This window comes from Sander vitreus, chromosome 5 (genome assembly GCF_031162955.1).
Source record: "Sander vitreus isolate 19-12246 chromosome 5, sanVit1, whole genome shotgun sequence".
NCBI classification, from domain to species: domain Eukaryota; kingdom Metazoa; phylum Chordata; class Actinopteri; order Perciformes; family Percidae; genus Sander; species Sander vitreus.
This window is the reverse complement of record NC_135859.1, coordinates 1,382,955-1,396,174: the sequence shown is the minus strand read 5'-3', so window position 1 is coordinate 1,396,174 and position 13,220 is coordinate 1,382,955. Positions and strand designations below refer to the sequence as shown.

Here is a 13,220-nt window from a genome sequence, read left to right as displayed (position 1 = left end):
TGATCTGTGTGTGCATGTGTGTGAGAGAGAACCTAACCGTTTGCATAAACAGTTTTCTCAAGTAGAGTTTAAAGTCATCAAATTTGTAACTTGAGTCGGACTCGAGTCCAAGTCATGTGACTCGAGTCCACACCTCTGCAGCTAAGGTATCTGACCCTGTCCCTGGGTGTTACTGTATTATACTGATCAACAGTTGTCGATGGTAAAACAGCAAGCAACACTGCATTGCACCATCAAAAGGCAGGAGCATCCCACGAGCAAATGATGTCATTTCACACGCACAGATATTACTCTTTTTTATTGAACGTGACGATTAGGGTTGGGCATTGTTTTGATTTTAACAATTCTGATTCCAATTCCCATTCTTCCTTTCGATTCCAGTTCTTATCGATTCTTGATTCCAATTCTTTGAGGGGTGGAGATGAAACGGGTCATAGATATATACACAGTGTATATATCTATGGAAACGGGTCACATGCTTATTTCACAGTTAAGAGGAACAACTGGAAACCTTTTACAATTTCCGTCTGCTATTTCACCACTCATTTCCCCACAACTTTATCTAACTATAAGCGCGGTTCATCTAGAGATTCAGCATCATCGCCGCTACAGCGCATAGCGATGTGCCCCGGCCCCGGGCAAGGGAAGGAGACAGGCTTCTCCAGCAGGCTGAACCGGGCTCCCTCCCTCCCTTCCCTTGCCTGGGGCCGGGACACATCGCTACCTGGATGTGTGACGGCTAGACGAAAAAAAGGGGACACGCCGAATCTCTATGAGCCGCAGCCGAGCCGGGAGATTCTAGAATTGATTGTTTTTTTTGTCTGCTATTTCACAACTAAATTCATTTATGTGACTGTTTTATGCGAGAAATTAACTGTGTACAGTTTGAATATGGAAAGTTTGACAAACATTGATGGCCAATTGCACATTTGCTCAGATATGTTGTTTGGAAGCTCCAGTCTTAGGTGACAGCCAGCTGGCGGGGGCCGGGATCGCTTGCTTACTGGTCGGTCAGTAATACTCACAGCCCCCCCTGTCAGCTGGAAGTGGTTTCAGACCCCCCCACCAGCTGCTGGGCCACGCCTCCTCATTTAAAATGACACCTGTCACTTCTAAATGAAAAGCTTAATGTTAAATCGAAATCTAAAAGGTGAATCTTAAAATGTCAAATGTAAAACATAACATTCAAAAGATAAAATGACAAATTGAAAATTATAAAGGGGAAAGGCTAAAATAAAATGATTTCTTTTTTCTATTTGAGATTTTAATTTAAGTATTTCCATTTAAGCTTTTACATTTCACATTTAATTATGACATGATTTTTCCTACTAGTGTAGTAAAATAATACTATTTTTAATTTGATCTCGCTTCGTTTTCTCTTTGGACTTTCAATTTGAATTATGAATAAATATTCCCTCCATACAAAACAGCATGTGACGTCATAATGCACAGGTTTGCAATCGCTTTAAAGCCGTTGGATGGAAACACACTTTCACCAGCTTTATTACATGAATGTTTTTTTGAACTTCAGATAATTGGATTGACACGTGGATTGAAACTATTGACACTGCGTTAGAGACTCCTTGGCTCTGATTGGCTGTTTTCATTATGCCATTAGCAGCACCAGGAGGAGCCAGAGGAACAGGAAGGTTTCACAGACTTTCACAGATTATAGTTTTGGGCAAATATGACAAAATGTTATTTTTTTTAAAAGTAACCAACTGTAGGTCTGAGAAGAATGAAACTGAACCTAGCAATGTGTGTGTACAAACTAATACATGAATATTGAATGAAAACGTACTCTACTGGCAGGCTCGAGGAATCTCTTCATGGTCCAGCTGAGAGTGGGGGAGCCGTCTCCCTGCCTGTCCTTCATCGCTGGGGAGGGGCTCTTACAGGACACACCTACAGGTTACAATGATCACAGATGGGATAAGCTACCCAGAGCATCTGAGCCATGCTGCTGAACTTCCTTTAACCCTTAGATGTTAAACTGTACCTGTAAAACGTCTAAGGGTGTTTTCACACTATAGTATATAGCTATATACAGTATAGCTCTGCTCCGAATCAGCTGATTAGTTTTTAAACTTGGAGCAATTTCCCCTCGGTTTGGTTTTGTTTCACACAAAAATCCAAGCGTACCAAAATCCATCATTTCAAACCACGCCAGATCGCTCACTCCGCTTATTGGTCAGATGTGTCTGGGGCGGGAGCAAGACAGGAAATACAGGAAGAAGGTCCTGTGTTCTGGGGCATGTTCAATCTCAAAACGGTGTGCACTGTTTTGTTTCGGTTTCCTGGTTGAACGACATGTTTCCTCGGAACGGTGTGAATGGTGTGCAACGGCTTTGAGTTATGTTTTCTCCCATTTGGCAGGTGTGTATCTGGTTTATTGGCTGTGTCACAGGTAATCTATATCCACGACGTTCCTCTTCCAGGATTGCTCCGGTGCCGCCGGAAATTCCGCCAGATGTCCCTCTTTTCGCCCGGATGCCCGTCCCCTTCCTCTTTCTCTGTGTTGGCGTTCTAACCTCTGGTGGATTTGTGAGGACTATGGTTAACTGCTCCTCAGATCTCTGCAGGGTAAATCCAGACAGCTAGCTATACTATCTGTCCAATCGGAGTTTTCTGTTGCACGACTAAAACTACTTTTGAACGTACACGTTCCACCAACGCACCCCCGTTTCAGTTTTAATAAACGTGTTGCTACGTTTTGTCGGGTCTGAACGTGGCCCTGGACTTTTAGTGCACATCGAGTTTGATTGCTGCATTCCCGCCTGCCCAAACGAACCACACCAAGGGGGAAACCAACTCTAGTGTGATTCAACCGAACTAAACGAGGCAGGTGTGAAAGCGCCCTAAGGTAACCTGTAAAATGATCGCAGTGCAGGAGTAGATACAAGAAGAGGAAAAGACAAATGTCAATGTAGGTAAAGGTATCAGACCTTGGAAATGAGATGATTGTCTGTTTTTGCTCATTTTGTCCCTGTGTGTGGATCGAGCTATCATGTGATCCATTTCCTGTTCTGATACCTGAGGAAGACAAGGAGATGCAAGAGTTTTATCACAAGGGGAACAACACCAGAGTGGTATGGAATGCTTTGCCATTTGATTTCATATTTTTAAGAAAGCTGTTAAATGTTTGCTTTTGTCTGTGCAATGTCCCTATGGAATGTCTCAATAAACAACCCATGTAATTCCTAATATTATTTTACTTTTTTGCATTCAGACTCTGTTGATTTGATATTGGGTGTTATTGTAGTTTTCTTTTTTTCAGTATTTCAGTTTATCTTTCTATTTTAATTGGATTATGCATTGGAGAGTGCCAGATCAAGCCCCTCTGAGGGTTTTTTGCATCTCTCATCACATCTTTTATTGATTATGTGTATATTCATCTCTATAATTTGTATATGTGTAAACCAATAAAAGAAAATAATTAAAAAGCATCTACTTTCACGATATTTTTGACCAAATATATCAATGTCGATATTGCGGTGATAATGTAGGGTTGACTACTGATGCTATAACAAAATATTACACAATGAGAGTTTTGATAAATAATCACCAATCATGTGGATACAATGACTAAGTGGGTAAAGGCAAATAATAGAAAAGCTAGAACAGTCTGGTAAGTTCAGAAAATGACATCACTTTACTGTAATGCCGCCTATCTAGCCTATCTAAGACGATATCTAGCCTCATATGTCGATGTCCATATAGTATGGATATGTTGCCCAGCCATAGATCAATCTATATACCCAGAGACAGACTTGCTCTCACCTTGGGGTTAGGATGCCTGCTGATGATGAGACTGACCGGTCCAGGGCCACATTCACTGAGGATGGCGTAGGCCTCGCTGAGAGCAGCATGACGCAGACTGACCGAGTCCACCTCCAGGATCTGATCTCCACGGCTGCATGGAGGAGCACAACACACATTCAAATACCTCTCTTTGTGCACACTTAAACACACACATTTACATGCATACAGTATGAATCAGAAATCAGAACAAATGTATTGCCAGGTAAGAAGCACTCACTAGGAATTTGCTTTGGTTAGGTGCATGCATAAAAAACATTTATTTTTTATTATAAACATTTATATTTAAAATGAATATGAAATAAACAAACAATAAAGAAACAAATAACACATACATATTACTATATAACATTCAGAAAGAAAAAAAAGAGGCTGTATGGATTAGAGCAGGATGTGCAAACAAACATGTATGTTAACATTATATGAACAATAAATGATTCATGAACACAAACTTTTCAATCAATGAGCTCATATGAAAGTGTGCTGCTCATTTGGTGTATTTGCATCAGGGCTGCAGGGTATGAGGAAAATATGCGACACGTGATAATGTTGTTGAATATCGCAATAACGATATTACTCGTGATACATAAACAGAGATTAAAGTGTACTCAGTTCTGCCTTTCTGCTGCTTTCAGTATTCTTCTACAATACAACAAACTGCTTGTTTCTAACTTTCTTTTATGGACAAATTGAACATTATATTGAATATAAAAGGCTCCACTAAAAAAAAAAAAAGAATGACAGTTTTAAAAGTGCAGATTTTAAAGTGCAGTTTTCTACTGATATTTTCTTTCAACTAACACAAAAAAATCTGTTTTGTGTCTATCGCGATATGTTGCAGCCTTTCGCGATGTGTATATAGCGCCAGTTGATATTGCGATGAAATATAATAATAAACAATATATTGTGCAACCCTACTACAGATTAGCTTCACCTGCGTCCATCAGTCCAACTCAAAGATGACCCTGAGGTTTTTACCTGAGCCTGCTGTCCATCTTGGCCACAGATCCCAGTGCCAGGCTGTGGATGTAGATGCCAGGAGCAGAGTTCTCCAGGGTCAGACAGCAAACTCCAATCCCAAGACCAACGCCAGGCTCTAAAGAAAATCAACATTCACTATCAGAAAATAAGTTAGCCATCACTGCACAAATGATTTCTCAGTTTGGTGTAGAAGAACTTGACTGCACAACGTCCGACACCTTCAGGATGAACTGGAACGCTGACTCTGAGCCAGACCTGATCACCCAGCCTCAGTGTTTTTCACAGCTCCCCTGTCTTTACATCTATAATCCATTTTAGGTATTTGCATCAGTGAGCCTTGTGATACTCAGACTCAAACGGAATCTGCTGATTTTACAGGTTTCAGCAGTAATCCAGAATGATAAATCTGCAGAATTTAGCAGATTGTTTTTCTGCTCTGGGGTGGAAATTCATTTAAAATCTGTGTAAAATCTGTGAAAAATCTGTGGAAAATCGATGTAATTCGGCGTCTGCAGATTCTGTGTGTCCTTGGTGATAAAGTTTGTCACTTTGACCTGTGAATAAAGTATATATGGAAAACAATAATAATTTACAACAATAAATTTAATATGCTTCTATGAAAAAGACACCATCAGGACATCTCCTATCAGGAAATGAAAACCAAGGGATGGTATCTAAATGTGTCTCGGGGTTCTCCATCAAGTCAGCCAACCTTTGTTAAGTGTGACCTCCATGATGATGCAGTCTTTTGGACCCGGCCCGGGGCCCCTGTGGCTGTCAGCCTCTTCCAACCCTGAGGGGATGGGTGTTCCCCCGCTGGTGTTGGAGTTGGAGTTGGGTGAGCTGGAGCGGCTGAGCAGGGTGGGGGTTGGGCAGGGCGTCAGGCTGGGACTACGCAGACGGGTTCGTATTGTCAGTGTCACTACACCTTTTTTCAGTTGCTGTTGGAAGAATATAAATGAGGATCAGCATTATGGAAGTAGCGGGGAAACTTGATTTAGCTTTTACTTTCTGACTGAGCTTCAGACAACTACAAAAAAATATGATTTTTCCAAAATACAACTAAAAGAATGCTCTTCAAAAGGTAACTTCTGATTTTCAACCTGAACCCTATATAATTAAAATATCATTATTTATTATAATCTATATATATCTATATATGATATATATTATATTATAATCGTTATTCTACATTCTACAACGTGGGTTTTACGCCACTCTGACTGTAGGTGCCAAACGTTTAGCTCCGCCCACATTTAGCCCAACCCCGATCTGCGTACTGCAGTCAGGTGCAATTGTGGACCGAAGCGGGAAAAGTTCTCTAGTGTTTGGATTTCTGATTGGACGGGCCAGCTGTCAATATGGGTTATTACCCAGTGTGCTTTGTTGAATGGTCTCAATGTTTTATTTCATATGAATATTAGTTTACTAGAGGAGTAACTTAGTATTTGAAGTAATGCAGTAATGCAGAAAGTGTGCATTTAGTTCCCATGCTTATTGTGTTTCCACAACAACGTTAGTGAGTAAATCCAATTGCACCTGACTGCAGTACACAGAGAAGGAGAACCGGTTGGGTTTAGGAAAAGAACAACGGGGAAAGCAAACGTGACTCGCAGGAAACGAGCCCCCGGTCTCCAGTCTGAAAGTCCTGTGTTTTTCTCTCACACACACATTCTTCCTCTTCCAGTTGCTATTGGGCAAGTGTGCGGAGTCAAACGTTTAACTCCATCCACGTTGAGCCACTCCTTGATCTGCGTACTGCAGGCAGGGCTTACTCAGTAAATCTACTGAAATGGCCACCACAATAGTGGAGTGTGGTGTATAAGATGAGAAAGTAGAGGTTAAGTCGTGTATGTCATGGTTGTATAAAAAAAAAGTGGTTATCTGTATATCTTTGCTAAGCGCAAACCAGTACAGAAGGCATCAATAAGTTGTTGGGGAGGGTCATTCCTTTTTTCCCAATAATTTTGGAGGGTCATAAAAAAATGTATTGCTGGTGAAGGGAGGGTCAGGTCTATTTTGACTAAAGATCCCAAAACTCCTCCAGTAGCCCCTTAGTAAAATAAATGATTCAAATACATTCTTTTGTCTGAAGGGAAACCTTTCTTCACAAACATTTTAGAAAATGTAAAGGTTTCCCTTTTCTTTAACTTTTCATGTCTGATTTAACACTGTTAGATTGTAATCATGCCGTTGTAATCATGCAGTGTACCTTGAAGGTCTGGATGGCCTGTTGGTGTGTGAGTCCTTGGAGAGACTCTCCATTCACTTCCAGAATCTCATCTCCTACACAGAGAAGCATACAATTAGACTGAGATGGGTGTAAAAGTAAATCACTGTTTCGCTCATACCATACACTTTACTTTCCTCTAAACTCTCGATTCAGTACCACAGAATGAAAAGGAATGCTTACCCTCTTTCAGCCGTCCATCGGCTGCTGCAGCTCCATGAGGGAAAATGGTTTTGACAAAAATCCCCATCTGACCACGTGCAGAGTCCTGCCCACCAACAATACTGAATCCTAGGCCCTGTAACAGTTAGATCTCCATGAATGTCAGAAATGACTTACAAAGACACAGTTGTCAGTGTTCAATGATTTTGTAAGAATATTGTTTTTGGCATTTTGTTTTATAGTGGTGACACGAGAGAGAAGGATTAACAAAGAATAGATGCTGACAGCTGAATGGTAAGGCGCATACCACAAAGCAAAAATGCCACAAAAGTATGTTACCAACCGTTTTGTTCATAAGTGTGCAAAATTAAATGCATGACAATATGAACCTTATTTAGCAATAGTATGATGGTGCAGGTTACATTTGGTAAGTAAAGCATTTCACCAATATGTGATTACAAAGCAAACACATGATTATAGCAGAAGTTATTAGATCATGTGTCAGTATACATTAGAACCAGACTGTGGTTGTACCAGCACGCATGCACACACGCACACACACGCACACACGCACACACACACACACACACACACACACACACACACACACTCCTGTTTCTTCCTTTGCACAAATGCACAGTTTGAGAAATACAGTGCAGAAATACAATAATATATGTAATATGTGCAGCATCACATATTGGATTTAAAATAAAAAATAAATTACTATGAGGTTAAAATGCTGAATGAGCCCTTTTGTAACGATGTGAATTCTGATGAATGGAGGGTATTCAAATCTCAAGTGTTACAGGTAAAAGTTCATTCCTAACGTATAAATAGCAGTTTGGCAAAAAATAAAAGCACACACACACATGCACAAGGTGCACTAACCTTTGTTGCACAGATATACATGTAGTACTTGGAGTAGATTCTCTGAGCTTTATTCATGCATACTGTACTGTAAATGTCAGAGGAGTGCACTCACCTTGCCCTGGCCTTTCATCAGCACTATACTGGAGATAATGGACGGCTGTGCCAGTCGCCATGGAGACTCCACTTGAATGGTGCTCAGGGAGCGGGCTGATTTCTTAATTATCTGATATTCCTAAAAAGGGATATTAATACAAAAAGCAAAAACAGTCACACAAATTAATCTGGGAGAAACAATGTAGTTATTTATACAGTGATGAGATTGTTCCTCTCTCTTCGCTGAGTTCCTGTTTACTCTTTTTTGGATTATTCCCTCATACTTCAGGACAGCTGTGTGTTTTCCCCTGTAGTGCTGATGCTGTAGCCTCCGGTACAAACTGTGTTAATCGATGACTTAACTTCGCTCTGCAGGGTCTGTAGGGATATAGTTTTAGACTGCTGGGGGACTTCCTTTGACACACTGAGCTCCTCTCGCCTCTTTCTTTCCAAATGTGTGCATCCATGTCCCAGAAATGCTTGTCACTAAGTTATCTGCGGGGAGCTTATTCCCCGGAGTCTTTATGTTTTTTCCCTTGGATTAGGGTGGCACCTAAATCATGGTTGCAGCTGTCACCGTGGTCCTGCTCGGCTCCCTGCAGTGCCCTGCTACGCCCTGCTATGCCCTGCAGTGCCCTGCTACGCCCTGCATTGCCCTGCTACAGCCTGCTACGCCCTGCAGTGCCCTGCAGTGCCCTGCTACAGCCTGCTATGCCCTGCAGTGCCCTGCTACGCCCTGCAGTGCCCTGCTACGCCCTGCATTGCCCTGCTACAGCCTGCTACGCCCTGCAGTGCCCTGCAGTGCCCTGCTACAGCCTGCTATGCCCTGCAGTGCCCTGCTACGCCCTGCAGTGCCCTGCTACGCCCTGCAGTGCCCTGCAGTGCCCTGCTACGCCCTGCAGTGCCCTGCTACGGCCTGCTATGCCCTGCAGTGCCCTGCTACGCTATAAACTACTACAACTACTATTTCTAGTCATAGTTCCATTATCTTTACTGTTACTATAATTGCCACAACCGGCACCGTCAGACACCGCCCACCAAGAGCCTGGGTCTGTCCCAGGTTTATCCCTAAAAGGAAGTTTTTCCTCGCCACTGTCGCTCACACTAAATGCTTGCTCTTGGGGGGGGGGGGGTTATTGGAATTGTTGGGGCTTTGTATATTATAGAGTGTGGTCTAGACCTACTCTATCTGTAAAGTGTAAAGTGATAACTCTTGTTATGATTTGATACTATAATAAAATTGAATTGAATTGAATAACCACAGCCAGTGAGAGGCTGTGGTTCTAAATGTTGTCCACCCTAGCTGGTAATACATCTTTTCTTATTCAGATTTTCTCAATGAAGCTCTCATTAACACAGCAGTGAGTGCAGCTCTCTGTGTCATTGTTGTCATGGCAGTCAGGGCATAGTAAGCGACCAGGCTTTGATCTGGATCTGTGTAAGTGTGTGTTTTGGGGGGGGGGAATCATTGAAATACAGTACCTACCACACCGCTTGCATGTATATCCATCTGCCTCTATCTTTTTATCCGTTCATTATGCCGCACTTAATACAAGAACTGGATGACTCTGTGTCATAATTTGTTTGTTTTCCTATGTTTTTGTGTCTAAGTGACTGAACAACATTTTTTTAAATTAGTCCAGTATTAAGCAAGACCGCTGCAGTCAGCAGCGAAACAACCTACAACTAAAAGTTCTGTTGTTGCCGCTGACAGACTCAGATTATTATTCTAAGAGTCTGACAACATTATGAAAGGATCCCTACAAAGGTGGAACTTTTAGTTAAAGAGTAAGATCCTTTTTGTTTAACATGAAACAGCCCCGAAATCCCCATCACCAAACTCACCAGACTCCATGTAAATAATCAGGATTTTTAGCGTGTATAGCGCCAGCATATCTCCACATGTAAATGTGTGAATTAAGGGTTTATTTCCACTAAACCAGAGTGGTGATTGTTGGAACAGTTGGACAGTGCAAGACGGCTTTTGATAGTTTGATTTAGTTTCTGTCCACTTTGAATGAAGGGTGTTTTACGAAATCCCCATCGCCAAACCCACCAGACTCCATGTAAATAAACAACACTTTTATTTAAATGTGTAAAGAGCCAGCATATATGCACTTATATATTAATATCTTACTCTTTAACTAAAAGGTCTATCTCTGTAGGGATCCATCCCATAATGTTGTCAGACACTTAGAATAATAATCTGAGCCTGTCAGCGGCAACAACAGAACTTTTAGTGGACGCAAATTGAAGATCCACATTTGGCCATTAACGTTTCATTGCAGCTTGTTTCTTGCTTAATACTGGACTAATTTAAAAATGTTTGTTCCTATCAGACACAAAAACTAAAATAGGGCCCTTGTTTGAAAAATAATTGAAGTTACCCTTCCAGTAATTCCAGTGACTATGAAGTCACAAGAACTAAAGTCGGGAACAAAAAGTCTCTTTTGAACACCCCTGTTTGTTTTTACATCTCATCTGTAGAGCCGTCAAGATAAGACAAATTATGACACAGAGTCATCCAGTTGTTCTTGTATTTACATGATGTACGAATGAAAAGAAGAGACAGAAAAGGATACAGAAAACTCCTATTCACTAAAGTTGATGACCTGCTCGGTGCTTGAAAGTTACGTTTTTGAGGATTTGTCCAGTAGGGTTAGATTGCAGCCCGGTTTGCGGCTGACAGTTACAGCCTCTAGCTCAATACTGGACCAATTTTAAAGAATGTTATTCACATTAGTAACTTCAACATCAATGCATGGGAAAATAGGGTCCAGGTTATAAAATACTAAAATCGACCTAGCCCAACTCATCTTTCTTCCATATTAAGTCATGATAAAAATATGTAATTCAGGGTACGGGATATCTGCTCTTTATGTACATCTTAACACAGGAAGAATGGGCTGAGGCATTCACTGACCTGTCTCACTCCAGCAGTATCTAGTTGTTGAGGTAAGGAGTGTTTACGTCGGCCGGGGGGAGGCTTCTCCACCACTTCACCGCTGCTCACACCATTCTCCACAAACAGCTCATCATCCTCGCCCACTGACTCCAAGCGACTGTTTCCCCCTGAGCCAGGAAAGAAATCATTTCATTCCTCTGCACAGAAGCAGCGATTCCACTTTTTCATTGTCTATTTTATGCTCAATCACTTTTACATTTACATTGCTATGTTTTGGTTTAAAACGAATATCTTTTGCAACGTTTCCCCCCTCTCATTCCTCCTGCTCTGGTGTTTCCCCCTCTCATTCCCCCTGCTCTGGTGTTCCCCCCCTCATTCCCCCTGCTCTGGTGTTTCCCCCCTCTCATTCCCCCTGCTCTGGTGTTCCCCCCTCTCATTCCCCCTGCTCTGGTGTTCCCCCCTCATTCCCCCTGCTCTGGTGTTTCCCCCTCTCATTCCCCCTGCTCTGGTGTTCCCCCCCTCATTCCCCCTGCTCTGGTGTTTCTGAGCCCCTAAACCAGAGACATTTGGAAACACGTCTGACCCGTTTTGGTTTGGAATCTGTGGGGTTGTGTTTCAGTCTCAACGGCCACAAACAGAGACCTTTGGCAACACCGACACTGACACCAACGTTTCTCCCCCTGATTGGGTCTTATCGATCTTATCGAATGTCTCGTTCTCTGAGACTTCTCTGAGATGGTACTAACGTTACCATGGCAATGGTTTGGGCGTGTTAGTTTGAACAGACATTAGTTCTTCTACTGGAGATAAAAACACTTGGTACACCGAGATCACTTTTGGCTCAAAACTCAAATGCTTAAAAACCAAAACGTAGCGGTGAAAATGTAGCCTTAGTACAGAAAAATACTTTGCCTATCTACAACGTTGAGACAGGTGCGTCGCAGGGGGACAAGCAGGTCAAAAGTTGTAAAGAAACTCTCGCACACTATCTAATAGGGATCGACGATATTTGGCAACATGCAGATTATCTGTATCAGTGTTTATTTTTACAGATAATACCTAATATGATAATTACAGATAAAGTTAATGAATTAAAAAGTGTGTTACTTTGGCTCCGCTGCAGCTCTGTGTCTCTCCCTCTGCTCCGGTTTCAGTCAACACTTGAAATGGACATTTACTGTAGTTAAATTTAGTATTTTTAGTTTGTTACAATAACATTTACTTACGTATTTTTATGCAAGATGTGGCATTGCTACTTGTGTTGGAGTTTTTAATATTCCAAATCTTAATTTTTTCCAAAAAAGATTTTCATTTTCACTGTCAATGCATATCAGTTCCAAATATCGGTTATCGGTTTAATTAAAGCCTAATAATTGGTATCGTTATCGGCCCTGAAAAAACAGTATCGGTCGAGCCCTACTGTTTAACTTGCAAAAAGTAATTCATTTAATAATAGGCAACGTTTTGGTACTAGACCATCTTCAGGCAAATGGTGTTCCATCCTGAGAAGCCATCTTTTGTAGGAGGGGACTGTTTTTCTGCACCAATCACCAACTTCAATATGGAATCAGTCATAAATACATTTCCATTACTATATATAGAGTTAAACTTAAATACAACCCCTCTATAGTAACCATAATACTATAAATTATACCAGAGAAATTTATAGTAGATGGATGTCGATTTCCAAATGAGGAATGCACACAAAACATGATATAAAGCATTCATAGACAGACATATTTCCAAAACCTGCTGGTACCTTATCTATTAATAGATAAATAGAGAATTTTTTTTTTGCCTACTATTAAATGAATTACTCTTTGCAAGTTAGACAGTGTGCAGGATTTTCATTGCTAAATGGGGCAGCTGTGGCTCAGGTGGTAGAGCAGTCGCCTACCAATGGGAAGTCCCATGCTGAAGTGTCCTTGGGCAAGACACTGAACCCTGAATAACTCCCAATGCTGCGCCATCAGAGTGTAAATGTGTGTGAATGTTTATCTGATGAGCAGGTGGCACCTCGTACGGCAGCCTCAGCCACAGTGTGTGAATGTGTGTGAATGTGTGTGAATGGTTCCTGTACTATGTAAAAGCGCTTTGAGGAGTCGTTAAGACTAGAAAAGCGCTGTATAAATACAGTCCATTTACATTTACAAGAACACA

General features: G+C 41.5%; 1 protein-coding gene across 1 annotated transcript in view; it reads right to left on the bottom strand.

Annotated features, from left to right (window-relative positions):
* Positions 1–13,220, bottom strand: part of pdzd2 (PDZ domain containing 2) — a 73,963-nt gene that overhangs the window by 20,081 nt on the left and 40,662 nt on the right. The window contains 9 exon segments of the mRNA XM_078249982.1: positions 1,802–1,905; positions 2,946–3,033; positions 3,781–3,913; positions 4,798–4,915; positions 5,513–5,741; positions 7,013–7,086; positions 7,214–7,328; positions 8,175–8,294; positions 11,079–11,227. Coding sequence (XP_078106108.1) covers positions 1,802–1,905; positions 2,946–3,033; positions 3,781–3,913; positions 4,798–4,915; positions 5,513–5,741; positions 7,013–7,086; positions 7,214–7,328; positions 8,175–8,294; positions 11,079–11,227 — 1,130 coding nt within the window.